Below are 13,127 nucleotides of genomic sequence, written 5' to 3'. Positions count from 1 at the left end.
TTGAAATGATCTAACTGCTTCCCTCGTCGTCATCCTCCTCTCCTCCTCCAACAATGACCGGGTTTGGAACCGTGATTGGGTTAAAGAGGAATGATTGCTTGGTCCGGCCGATTCCGAAATCATACTCCCTCTCCGAAAAGATGATCAGTTCCTCTATCTCTTCGTCGTGTTCGGCCCCGCTGGAATCCTTGACGGTCCATCCGGCCCATACTTGGTCACCCGCCTCCTTAGCCGCGGCGATGAGCTCCTCCAGGACACGCTGCGCCGCATCCTTGTCCGCCCTGTCGACGAGTCTCTTCTCAACATGGAAGGCTTTCTTGAAGGTCGGCGGCCTGCTGCTGCAGCTGCTACTGCGAGGCGTGGTGGCGGTACCAGAGGGCACGACATGGCACACGCTGACGGCGTCAGCGTCGGGTGAGAGGTGACACTCGTAGAAGCCTGAGAATGTGGTCTTGTTCTCGTCGCTCTTGAGCCACTCCCCATGAGTCTCGGGGGAGTCCCACGGTGCGGTGACGAGGAGGTAGGCCGGGTCCGTGTGCGTCATGTACAGGCTGCTCAGGTTCTCCTGGTCGTGGCGCACCTTGTGCTGATACCTCTTGCCCCGGAGGAGGTGAGGCTGGTGGCACCGTACCCAGTCGTCCTGGGCGTCGAGGCCCTCCATCAGCTGCTCGTACAGGTCTAGTTCGTTGAAGCCCTGACGGAGCTTGATGACGGCGCATTCGACGACGGGCATTTTGGGTGGTGATGGCGGCCCGTTGCGGCCGTTGAGCTTGTTTCCTTTGTTGTTGCTGGCTTTCGGATGGAGGTGATGCCTTAGATGGTGACGATGATCTTCTTGCTTGTCTGACGTGCGGGTATTTGAGCGCAGTGAGAATTGGTGGTGGCGTGACGTCGCCAAGAACTGCCTAGTAGCATGGAGCATGATGCGGGTGGGTAATGTTGATGTAATGGTTTTAGTAATAAATGACTATGCCGTCTGTGCGCGTGTGTAATACGTGGTTGTGTCGATTGTCTTAGAATGTAGGTAGAGATGCTAATATCCGTTGCTTCCCATTGCCAATTATATACTCTTCAGAAATGAGGATTCATCGACTAGACCATGGAGGAAGTCAGGAGATTTGTCTCGTGAATTTCCCGTCATTTCCTCGCTCTCCTCGCTGCGCCTCGCCATGTACGGAGTACTCATATACTCGTCACGCCACTTCCTAAATTGTCGGAGCAAACAGGATGACGTATAACGGGAAAACCTTCTTCCGGGGAAGACTAGACTTAGCAAAACACCTCTTTGGCCACTATTTCTACATCATCCTTTCTTAGCCGAGTGGGTTGTACGAGTAACTAGGAGTAGGAAGAACCAGATCGTTGAATAGGCCACAGGCGGCAGACTACTTACTACTCGTAAATTTTATCCTGTTCCCCTGTTATGCTAGTTTGATAGGCGCTCTCTCGATCTGGATAACCCAGTGCCTTGTTGTGTACGTAAGGGTAGGCCGTCCGCCCATTATAAGAATTTATTAATGCAGATGCTGCGGCCCGAACCCCCCTGTTGATGTTCGAGTATAAGGCCTCCGTGATGTGTTTCCGCATGTGGACAGTGGATCGCAAACAAAAGTCTGTTCTGGTCAATGTCAGCCCCGGCAAGGGATTTTAACCAGAGGAGAAACATCACTACGCAGCCACAATCTTTCGTGTATGTGGTGTGCGCTGTCTATGTAAACGGGACCGGCTCATGGGTAAGCACCAGACTGCAGGCTGCGGCTTCCGGGGGAAAGCGGCTCGCGGGACTTGACAACGGGCGTCTTTCCCGCCGGTACCGGCCGCCAAACAGTATCAAGTGCCGCGGGGTCCTTCCACGTGGGCAACGTCGATACGTCGTATAATATGGAACAACGGGGACGACACTTATCTATCCATAATACCGTTTGTTTGACAAAATATCTCGTCTGCATCTTTTGGAGCTCGGTTGGTTGGTTATCAGTAGGCTTTCCTTCCCATGTATGTTGCGAGCTTGGTAAGGGGGGGGGGGAGGGTAAACGTTATCAGTAAAGTATTGCGTCAAGGACTCTGGCGACAGAGTGGCTGAGAAGACGGGGAAAAGAAGAAGAAAGACTCGCTTCAAAAGGAGGAGAGGGGATGGCGAAACTGACAGGTGATGTATCAGAAGACGACACATGCGGAGCTATTCTCGAAGCCGCAGGATAAATGTCTGCGTAATGCCTAAACAAAGCTAACGTGATAATGAGCTTTCGATATGTAGGAAGAGCTGTTCAGTCAGATGCGAATAGCTAAGCCACTGCGGCGTCATCACACACAATATTACTACTACTACTCACTTGACTTCGTGCTCGATATCACCATCTACGGCTAAATCAGTATCGCCACCTACCCTCTGCTTCATTCTCACAAGCTCCGAACCTTTTCGTACACCTAGAGGAACAGGGAGAGGGGGGGGGGGGAGTCGATGGATTCCTGTGAGTGAGCCATTCTTCTGCAAGTCACACAAAAAAGACGGATAGACCCGTCAACATGTCACGGATAAGGGAGGGAGGGGTAGGGGCTATCTAACCCCAGTCGTGATTTGATCCCAGTCAATATGCACATATGATCCACAAAATGTTTCTATCTTCAATGAGGGGAACAGACTGCTTGTTTCCTCTTTTTCTTTTTCTTTTTGACGTATGCACACAGCTTGGTCATGGTTGGGTTGCAATGAATCCCAGTCTACATTTACCAGCAAGAGAGCGACAAAGAGAGTGTTGATGGTTAGAACCAATGAGGCTGACTGTGATCCCCATACCATGTCCCATTCGGGAGACGCCGCCCTCGTCTTTCTTCCAATTGGCTGGCTCGCATTACGGAGCACAGCTCTAGGCTCGAGAAGATGCAGCCCGCCACGGGGACTGTTCTACAGTGGACAGTCGCTGTAATACACCGGTTGACACCAGTAAGCAAGCCCTTCAATATTACTATCAGTGTGATACGGCGCTGCAAATCGACAGTATTAGTGGTGTTATAAGGCAGTACAGATTACAGTAGCCAAGCTAGATAATTCTAGCGTCCAACTATAGCAGGGGATACGGGCTTATGTTACTGCTGTACAGATTATTATTGTCACTCCCGTGGGAAGATTGTAGCCAAAAATGATCACATTCCTCCCCGCAATACCGCACAACATGGCTATTTGTTCCACCCCTGCCTGTCCACGTATTTTTGTCAACCTCATTCCGACCACCGTTCTCTCCCTGTCTCCCCCCTTGTTAGCAGAAGTTCGATTGACAGAAGCCTCCCCCTTCCCGGCCCTAATTCATCTCAGTGGCCATCCACATTGAGACATGATCAGCTCCCTCTTCTGTCGACCTCGTCTATCGTACGACTCTACATGCCCTCGAGATATGCAGATGGTATCAGCTCTTTCCTAAGTACTGATATTCTCAGAGTGCTTATTCCCATTCACTCAGCTCACTCACTCGCTCACTACCCTCTATCGACCAGTCGTGCGGCTCAGCCCTTCAACAGTGTGACGACGCCATCTCCATCCTTGCACCCTCCTATCTACGCACTCCGTACCTCGCGCTTACCTATTCTTCTTCCTTCCTCTCCTTTTCACTCCCCTCCTCTTCTTCACCTTTAATCGACAATTGTTCGCACGCACGCACACGCACACGCACACGCACACGCGCACGCGCACGCACACGCCCACACACACACACACACACACACACACACACACACACACACACACACACACACACACGCAACATAAACGCACTACGACAGCTGGAACCTCTTCTCGCTATCGGCAATACATGCGGCGCCACGTACACAACGCGCACAACCAGCCCAACCCCCACCTCAGTCGCTGAGCCCTGTCCTGGCTCAGTTCTCCGACGCATTGAATGGGCGCTCACCCTGATATGAGCTCTCTCTCCCTCAACAACGGCGCCGGCCACGTCAATGGCATCAACGGAACCAACGGCATCAAGATGGATCGCAAGATGTCGAGCCCCATGGCCCCGCCCTTCATGGTCTCGGCCCCGGGAAAGGTGATTGTCTGGGGTGAACACTCGGTCGTCCACGGTAAGGTGAGTCGACATGCACGAAACCTCGGGGTGCTATTGTTGGGAATTGCTTCCCAAAGAACGGGGCTGGGAAGTCAAGAGAGCGCTGACCATACTCCCCAATTCTCCTCTAGGCTGCCATCGCCGCCGCTATATCGCTGCGGTCGTATCTCCACGTCACAACCCTGTCCAAGTCGAAACGCATCATCACGCTGCGATTCCCCGACGTCGACCTCGTCCACACCTGGGATATCGACGACCTTCCATGGGAGGCCTTCCAGCACCCGTCCAAGAAGAAGTCGTACTACTCGCTCGTCACCGAACTCGACCAGGACCTGCTCGAGGCCCTCCGACCGCACATCGCCTCGGTATCGCCCGAACGGCCCGAGGACATCCGCAAGATCCACCAGCACTCGGCCCTGGCCTTCCTCTATCTCTTCCTGTCGCTGGGGTCCCCGTCCTTCCCGGGCTGCATGTACACGCTGCGGTCGACGATACCCATCGGTGCGGGGCTGGGCAGCAGCGCGTCCGTGTCCGTGTGCCTGGCCGCCGCGCTCCTTCTGCAGCTGCGGACCCTGTCGGGGCCACACCCGGACCAGCCTCACGACGAGGCGCGCCTGCAGGTCGAGCGTATCAACTGCTGGGCCTTTGTGGCCGAGATGTGCATCCACGGCAACCCATCGGGCATCGACAACACCGTCGCCACCCAGGGTAAGGCAGTCCTGTTCCAGCGCACCGACTACTCGCGCCCGCCCTCGGTCCGCCCGCTCTGGGACTTCCCCGAGCTGCCCCTGCTGCTCGTCGACACGTGCCAGTCCAAGTCGACGGCGCACGAGGTGGCCAAGGTCGAGAGCCTGAACCGCGCCCACCCTAAGTTGGTGGGCACCATCCTCGATGCCATGGACCGCGTCACCAACTCGGCCGCCGAGATCCTCGAGGATGAGGACTTTGACGAGGAGGATGACGACTGGCTGAGGCGCGTCGGCGAGCTCATGTCCATCAATCACGGCCTCCTCGTATCGCTGGGCGTCTCTCACCCCCGCCTCGAGGGCGTCCGCGAGCTCGTCGATCACCAGGGCGTGGGCTGGACCAAGCTGACGGGTGCCGGCGGCGGCGGCTGTTCCATCACCCTGCTGCGTCCCGGCGTCCCCGCCGCAAAGATGAAGGAGGTCGAGGGCTGCCTCGACAGGGGAGGCTACCAGCGCTTCCGCACCACACTCGGCGGCGACGGTGTCGGTGTCCTCTGGCCTGCCGTCCTCAAGAACGGCCTCGAGGATGACGAGGACGGCGGCATGGAGATTGACCTCGACAAGTTCCTCAAGGCCGAGGGAACTGAGGGTGTCGAGAAGCTCGTCGGCGTACATGACCACAACGGCGAGCGTGAGGGATGGAAGTTCTGGCGTGTCGAGAGCCGCTAAGGGTTGATTTGAGCTCTGCTCGCCCTTCCTCTCAAATCCCTCTAGGACAGAACCGAACCGACCCCTCCCCCCCCCCCTAAAAAATACGACAATGCCCGAAGAAACGATTGCCAACTTACACGGACAACACCAACCCTAAAAGAAAAAATAGATGCTTCCAACTTCTTTTTTTTTTCGGCCCATGGGTCTATTAATATATTATTAATCTGTTCTTCTTCTTCTTCAACTTATTGTTACCGGACACATTTTCTCAACTGGTGGTGGTCTTTTGTCGTTCAAGGAGTACATTGATGGGAATGGGATTTCAGGCATTTTGGGGATAACGGAGCTATACAAGCGGGAGACAACAACAGCAATGTAGTGGGGGATATGTGTTGACCCTGCTTTCTCCACCTTTGTCTTCTCTTTATAAGGGAAACACTATAAATAATAATATGGCATGAGCTAAAAAGAGCTGGTGAAGAGGGTGATGTAAAGCGTATTGAATGGATCCATTGTTACTTTTTTCCTGCAAGCGATGATTCCTCCAAAGAGACCAGAAATCAAGAAGCAGCTTCCAGCTCTCGGAGTCTATAGTTCCAGTAGCCCTCCCTGATGGGATCCCACTTATCTGCCAGTCGTTGGAGACACAGTCTTGCACGGTCCTTGTCCCCCCTCTTTGCGTACGCGTCAGCCAGGAGGTCCAGGGCGTGGGAGCTCTTGACGTGCTCTGCGCCGTCGTCGTCTCCGAGCGCTACGACGAACTGCTCTGCGAATTCGACCTCGTCGGCGGGGGACCTGGCACCCTTGGCGAGCACGCCGCGCAGGTAATTCCAGGGGGACTGGTTCTGGGGCGCGAGGGCGATCTTCTCTCGCGCGTAGGCAAGTTCGCGGTCGAGGACGGCGTCGGGTATGGACGGGTCGTGGGCGGCGGCGGCGGACCCGGGCGTGGAATGGGCGGGGTCGGAGAAGACGACGTAGAAGCGGTGGGACCAGGCTGAGTTGTTGCGGACATCATCCTCTATCATGGACTGGGTAGCTGCGAGCTCGGGTGCGGAGAAGAGCCCGAGGCGGCCGACGAGGTACTGCCTGTAGGACCAGACATGGTAATTCTTGGTGTCCTCGGCGAGGACGCGGGTGATGAAGTTGGTCTCGGACTTGGCGAGGCGCCTGACGGCGTCCGCATCGCCGGCGACGGTGGGGTAGTGGTGCTCCATGAGGAGCTGGCGGTGATGCCAGATCTGGTAATTCTTCAGGTTGGCCAGGGCGACGCCGTTGAGCCAGTCCATCTCGCCCGGCACGTCGAGGCCGAGGTGACGGACGATTTTGAAGCGGTACAGCCACACGGTGTAGTGAGCCGGGTTCATGGAGATGACGTGCTCCGTCAGGCGGAGACAGCGAGCCGAGCACTCGTCCGCTGCCATGACGGATCGCAGGTACGCCACCGCCTCGGCGTAGTCCTCCGGGTAGGCGATCTTGGCTAGCGCGCCCTCGGCCTCGTCCTGCGGGATGGGCACCACGTCGTCCCACGTCGGGTCCTGCGCCAGGGAGCCCGTCTGCACGCCGTACAGCTCGCGCGTGAGCTGGGCCATTGTCCTGCGTCGCTCGCGCTCCTCGTCGATCCTGTCCTGCGGGAGGGCGCTAGCGACGGTGCCGCTGCCGGCCGTCGAGGCCAGGAACCGCCGGTGGAGGATGTCCAGGGCCACCAGGCGGGCCTGCTTCAGGCTGCGCTGCTCGAAGTCGCCGACCGTGTAGCTGCCTAGGTCGCGGCCGCTGCGGTCCTTTCCCCACGACGCTTCCCCCCGGGGCCTGGCGAGTCGTCGGATCGGCAGGTTCTCTCGCGCCACCGTCTTCCAGAACTCCCGCTCCGCCTTGTTCGAGAGGGGCACCTTGTCCTGCGAGACGGGGATGATCAGCGAGGCGTGCGCGTGCGTCTTGCGCTGCGCGGGTGTCAGTCCCGTCAGCCCGACCTGATCGATCTGCTGGGACAGAGGGTTGGTCTGATGGTACCGTTGGGTGGAGCGGTCGGACACGGTCGCTGCTGCGGGGGGCACGGATGATGGAGAGGTGGCTGCCTTGGAGGAGGAGCTGCCTTTTGTCGTTGTCGTCTTGGGTGGCATGGTCTGCCCCGTCGGCTGAAAAGGAGTGCGGGAATGAACGAGGGTCGTGGGCAGGTACTTGGAAACCAAAACTCGAGGGGCTTTGTGGTCTCGATTTCTTCACTGGGTCAGAGGTTTGGCGTTTTGGGGGGGGGGGGGGGGGGTGTCACAGTGCGGGGTTCTGTGCTGGTGCTAATATTTGTTCTACTGGGTCAGCATAATACTAAACTTTGCAATGGGATCTGGATACTGATCATCATTTAAAAGTTATAGAGAGGAGTTAATAGGGGTCGGATATGTCTAATACAAGATTCCTTGTATGTTTCTTTAATTTGTCGTGATATCATTGCTCGTTGCACACCCACACCCCTCATTGAAGGTTGGCCTCCCTTGTCCAAGATGAAGAAATATGGCAGATGCAGGTGGCATGTAAGCCCCATGCTTCTATGTCCGCAAGATTGACTAAATACCTAGGCAATGCATTCTCGAGTGACTACTATTGTTTCCTCCTAGGAATCTCTCCTGACCTATCTCGTACCCCCCCCTCCCGATAACATAGCTTCATTATATGCATTTTATCGCTGCTCGAATATGGCGTATCGTGTCGTTTAATAGAGAACGGGTGAGCGAACTTTCTCAATCCAGGCTTGAAGTTACTGCCGACTGCACTCCAGACGCGGTGGCAGATCGGTGCGTGTTTCGAGGGCCTGACGATGCTCTGAGATGGTAGGTGGGATGTCCAACAGGGCCGAGCCAGACAATTACCTCCAGCTTAATCGACAGGTTATTGCTGTGGAATGTTCGAAACAGTAGTAGCTATCGCGAGCGGTACTTGATGATGTTCTGCTCCTGGAGACTATGGGCGGGAAAGGGGTGTCGTCGTCGATGTTGTCGTCGATGTTGAAAGCCGCATCGGTCATCGAAAACGCATCCATTCCATCATAGCGCCCGAAAGTTTTGCGACATGATGAGCCACGGCCTGATACCCCGCGGCGGATTCTTCTGCATAGCCTCCCAGTTGGGCACGAGGACAAAGGTCTCGTTGAACATCTTGCGGGGCGCATCGCGACCCTTGCCGTACTGCACCTTACCCATGACTGTGACGACGGTGCTCATGCGGCCGCCGTTGCGCTCCTCCTTGTCCGGGTTGGCAATATTTGTGGGCGCGTCGTATTGGAACGAAGGGTTGACGGCGTGCGTGTCCAGCGACTCGGCCTCATAGCGGACGCCCTGGCCCTGAGCCTCGAGGAGGTTGAAGTAGTCGGCCGGGGTGGCGACCTGGGCACCGTTGATGGAGATGTCGGCCTTTATCGTGTAGCGGCTGGTCGAGTTGACGTAGAAGGGCAGGATGGGGGCATGATTGTTCAGGGCTTCGTAGTAACGCGTGACGAGACCTTCGGCGGCTGATTGTTGATGTTAGTGTGTGGGGGGGGGATCTGTGCGTGTTTGGGGTGAGAGGGAGCATTGCTTACCCTCGCTTGAGGCCTTGATCTCGACATCAGGGGTAGGGAGCGGCATGGCAAGAATATGCGTTGTCCAAACTGTCCAAGATGGAGGGGCAGAGTAGGTGGTCTATGCTCTATAGAAAGAAAATAACGGAGAAAAATGATGATCAAGAAAAAGTGCCGTGCTATCCATCCCACCAATCCGCACTGTGTCTTATCAACCACGCCATTTGTTAACCCGACGCGAGCTCGAGCTCTTGATCTTGGAATCATCACCAACAACGACTTGATCAAAAGCCACGGCGCCATGGCTCCTACGGTTCTGCGTTCCCTCGGTGGACTGCGCAGATCCCGTCATGCATTGGCACAGCACGCGACGAGAACGAGGTTACGGTCACGGCTGGTAGCGCAATGCCGCCTGACCAGCACCTCAGCACAGTCGGTCGGCGACAAGCCATACTACATTACGACGCCTATATTCTACGTCAATGCCGGTACGTCGAGGCCTGCCCTGCTAGCTGAAGATGGAGGAAGAGTTTTGGCTAACAGCTTGGCTCTCCAGCTCCCCATATAGGCCACCTGTACACCATGGTTCTGGCCGACGTCCTGAAACGATGGCAGCAGCTCAAGGGACGCGAGGCCTTCCTCAGCACAGGCACGGACGAGCACGGAATGAAGATACAGAAGGCGGCAGCGAAGCAGGAGATGTCCCCGCACGACATGTGCGACGCCAACTCGGCCAAGTTTCGAACGCTCACGGGCGAGGGCGGCATCTCGCACGACGTCTTCATCCGGACGACGCAGGCGGACCACCGGAAGGCGGTGCAGGAGTTCTGGTCGCAGCTGAAGCACAGCCTCCCCAAGTCCCTGGGCCTGTACAAGGGCGACCACGCAGGCTGGTACAGCGTCGACGACGAGTGCTTCTACCCCGAGAAGCTGGTGGGGCCGGCCATCGTGCCGCAGACGGGCAAGAAGGTCATGGCCAGCACCGAGACGGGCAGCGAGGTCGAGTGGGTCAAGGAGGAGACGTGGTTCTTCCCCCTGACGAGGTACAGGGAGTCCCTCCTTGAGTTCTACGACCGCAACCCCGGATGGATCCAGCCCGAGCACCGCTTCAGGGAGGTGCGCGACTGGGTCGAGAACCACCTCGAGGACCTGTCCGTAACGAGACCCTACAGCCGTCTGACCTGGGGCATCCGCGACCCGGACGACGATAAACAGACCATCTACGTCTGGGTTGACGCCCTGATCAACTACCTCACCATCGCGGGGTACGGCACCGACAAATGGCAGGCCGGCGCTGGCGCCGGCAACCTGTGGCCCGCCGACCTGCACGTCGTGGGCAAGGACATTGTCCGCTTCCATGCCGTCTACTGGCCCGCCCTGCTTCTAGCCCTGGGCCTGCCCCTGCCCAAGAAGATCCTCTGCCACAACCACTGGACCATGTCGAGCCGCAAAATGTCCAAGTCGGTCGGCAACGTCGTCTCGCCGACTTTCGCCGTCCAGCGATGGGGCACCGACCCGCTGCGCTACTTCCTCATGCGCAACGGCTCTCTGGCGAAGGACATGGACTATTCCAACGACACCATCTACGCCATCTACGTCAAGGAGCTGCAGGCCAGCCTAGGAAATCTGTACTACCGCGTTGCTAGGCCCAAGGCTGCCAAGAACTGGTCTACGCGCGATGCCCTGGACTCGTTCGTCGCGGGTGACTTCAAGGCCTGCAAGGAGAACCCTGATGACCCTGGTACTCACTACTCTAGGCTCGAGGCCAATATCGATGCTGTGGCCTCCAAGTTTCAGAAGCACATGGATGAGCATGATATCTCTGGTGCTATAGGTCAGGTGTACGACCTCCTTGGCGAGGTAAGTATTCACCCCTACCCCCACACCCCCCTCCCTTTATCTCGCTCCTGCCTCCGGTTCTGACGCTGCTGTCAAGACAAACCGCTACCTCTCCGACACCGCTCCCTGGGCCCTGGTAAAGCAGGACGGCAATCGCCAGCTAGTCAACTGGGTCATCTTCAACTGCGCCGAGGCCCTCAGATTGGCCGCCATCCTCCTCCAGCCCATCATGCCCACCAAGGCCGCTCAGCTTCTCGACGAGCTGCGTGTGCGCGACGACCGTCGTACCCTGGCTTGGGCTGCGCGCGGAGCAGACGACGACTACGGCCTCACGAGCGATGACATGGAAAAGTTAGGACGTGTGCAATCGTGGCAGACCATTTTCCCGCCTGTCCCTGGTGGCAAGTTGACGGACGAGGAGGTTAGAGAGGAGTTCGGTACGCTGGTGGGCCAGAAGGGGAGCTCAAGGCTCAGTTCGGTGGCCGAGTATGCTGCTATGAAGGCTCGGATGAGCGAGGCTGATGTTGAGAAGATGATTGGGAGTGCATAGCTGCATGTACCTTTGTATAATAGAGTGTACGAGTATAACATGTAGAATAATGTATCTTGTCGGAGTGGATTAGCATATACCTTGTATACGATAGCTGGATATTACCAGAATGCAAACGACCAGATACCAACCACCAACTACTACTCCATACTAATTATAGTAGTACTAGAGGTAGCATGGAGCACAAGATGTAGACGGCCAAATGTGGCTGGCTGGCTGGGGATTGTCAGTGAGAAAAAAGACGCTTCTCAAATCTCCACTTGTACCGCACTCAACGCCATCTTTTTACCCATACAGCCTTAGACGTCATCCTACATGATGAAGTTGAATCGCAAGACGGGTACGCATAACACCTCCCCCCCCCGCTAGATGCCTTTACTAACGCGCACTCACTCCCCCAGCTATCTCGACACCCAAGGTCCTGCTCGTGCCGTACGAGAGTCACCATGTGCAAAAGTACCATGGATGGATGCGAGACCCGGTATGCCGCCCAGACTGATCCTCCCGTCTCTCGTTCTCGCCGCTCTACGCATCTAACACCCGGGGACAGCTGCTACAAGAGGCTACGGCGTCCGAGCCCATGACCCTAGAAGAAGAATACAGCAACCAGGTGTCGTGGCGCAAGGCACACGACAAGCTCACCTTCATCGTGTGCAAGCCCATCAACACTACCAGCACCCTGCTGGGTGGCGACGGCGGTGACGTGGATTTCGTCCGCATGAAGACCCTCGACAGCGACGAGAGGATGGTCGGCGACGTCAACTTCTTCCTCTATCCGTACGAGGACGACGAGAACGACGTCCAGCAAGGCAAGGACAACCTCACCGGCGAGATTGATATAATGATTGCTGAGGGGGGCGATCGCCGCAAGGGGATGGGCCGCGCCGCCGTGTGCGCCCTCATGGTGTACATACAGATCCAGATGGGTGGGCTGCTGGAGGAGTACGTCACGGCCGGTGGGGGTCGGACCAGTTCCGCTGCCGCTCTGAGGAATTACATGGTCAAGATCAAGGAGGGGAATTCGGCAAGCAGGAGGCTGTTTGAGGGGCTTGGGTTCCGCCAGCAAGGGGGTGCGAACTACTTTGGCGAGGTGAAGCTTGTGATCGATCTGGCTGATGTCCAGGAGCAGAAGTGGTGGAGGGAGACGATGGAGCACTGGAGGGACATACCGTATGGGTCTATGGCGGATGAGTTGAAGTTGAGGGATTGATGCATCACAGAGTATAGGGTTGAGTGTGCGGGGATACACGTTATATGTGAAATATTATCAACAGCTGATCTTGGGTATTTTGAGATGGTTGAAGAGAAAAAGGAAGAGAAAATATCTAGATGAGTATGTGCGGCTAGGTACTATATACGAATGTACGCTTCTGGTTTTCAACAATTCAAAAAGCCGCCCGGCTAGCTCAATCGGTAGAGCGTGAGACTCTTAGTAGTCTTCGTTCTCGAAGCATAAAGAGACACATCTCAAGGTTGCGGGTTCGACCCCCGCGTTGGGCTTTTCCTATACATTCCCTAAACATGATTGAGTTTTTTTTTTTTGCCTTTTTCTCATCTTTTGTATTCTGCTGGTGGTGGCTTTACACACACTGTATGGTCGTAGGGAGACAAACTTGAGGTAGGTTATCAACGCATTACAAGACGGATATATACAAATGTTTATTTTATTCTTCTCTCTGTCTCCCACACACACACACGCATACATATATATACATTCTTATTCTACAATCCTG

The 13,127-nt window shown here is 56.1% G+C and overlaps 6 protein-coding genes across 6 annotated transcripts; 3 read left to right on the top strand and 3 right to left on the bottom strand.

Moving 5' to 3' along the window:
* Positions 1-10: 10 nt before the first annotated feature.
* On the bottom strand, positions 11-733 carry GMORB2_2708 (uncharacterized protein; the record flags this gene model as incomplete). Its single annotated transcript, XM_035464686.1, has 1 exon — positions 11-733. One exon carries the CDS (start codon positions 731-733, stop codon positions 11-13), a length of 723 nt encoding a protein of 240 aa, XP_035319356.1.
* Positions 734-3,140: 2,407 nt separating this feature from the next.
* Positions 3,141-3,913, top strand: GMORB2_2707 (uncharacterized protein; the record flags this gene model as incomplete). The annotated part of the gene is made up of 2 exons (XM_035464685.1): positions 3,141-3,204; positions 3,840-3,913. 2 exons carry the CDS (start codon positions 3,141-3,143, stop codon positions 3,911-3,913), a joined length of 138 nt encoding a protein of 45 aa, XP_035319355.1.
* A 1-nt stretch (position 3,914) lies between these two features.
* GMORB2_2706 (mevalonate kinase) lies at positions 3,915-5,476 on the top strand (the record flags this gene model as incomplete). Its single annotated transcript, XM_035464684.1, has 2 exons — positions 3,915-4,082; positions 4,193-5,476. 2 exons carry the CDS (start codon positions 3,915-3,917, stop codon positions 5,474-5,476), a joined length of 1,452 nt encoding a protein of 483 aa, XP_035319354.1.
* Positions 5,477-6,018: 542 nt separating this feature from the next.
* GMORB2_2705 (protein farnesyltransferase/geranylgeranyltransferase type-1 subunit alpha) lies at positions 6,019-7,575 on the bottom strand (the record flags this gene model as incomplete). The annotated part of the gene is made up of 1 exon (XM_035464683.1): positions 6,019-7,575. The coding sequence occupies one exon, from the start codon at positions 7,573-7,575 to the stop codon at positions 6,019-6,021; it is 1,557 nt and encodes a 518-aa protein (XP_035319353.1).
* Positions 7,576-8,493: 918 nt separating this feature from the next.
* On the bottom strand, positions 8,494-9,072 carry GMORB2_2704 (NTF2-related export protein 1/2; the record flags this gene model as incomplete). The annotated part of the gene is made up of 2 exons (XM_035464682.1): positions 8,494-8,957; positions 9,027-9,072. The coding sequence occupies 2 exons, from the start codon at positions 9,070-9,072 to the stop codon at positions 8,494-8,496; spliced, it is 510 nt and encodes a 169-aa protein (XP_035319352.1).
* Positions 9,073-9,587: 515 nt separating this feature from the next.
* GMORB2_2703 (methionyl-tRNA synthetase) lies at positions 9,588-12,604 on the top strand (the record flags this gene model as incomplete). The annotated part of the gene is made up of 4 exons (XM_035464681.1): positions 9,588-10,865; positions 10,942-11,281; positions 11,796-11,875; positions 11,945-12,604. The coding sequence occupies 4 exons, from the start codon at positions 9,588-9,590 to the stop codon at positions 12,602-12,604; spliced, it is 2,358 nt and encodes a 785-aa protein (XP_035319351.1).
* Positions 12,605-13,127: the final 523 nt, after the last annotated feature.

This window comes from Geosmithia morbida (assembly GCF_012550715.1).
Source record: "Geosmithia morbida isolate 1262 chromosome Unknown scaffold_14, whole genome shotgun sequence".
NCBI lineage: Eukaryota > Fungi > Ascomycota > Sordariomycetes > Hypocreales > Bionectriaceae > Geosmithia > Geosmithia morbida.
This window is presented reverse-complemented; position numbering and strand designations above follow the sequence as displayed.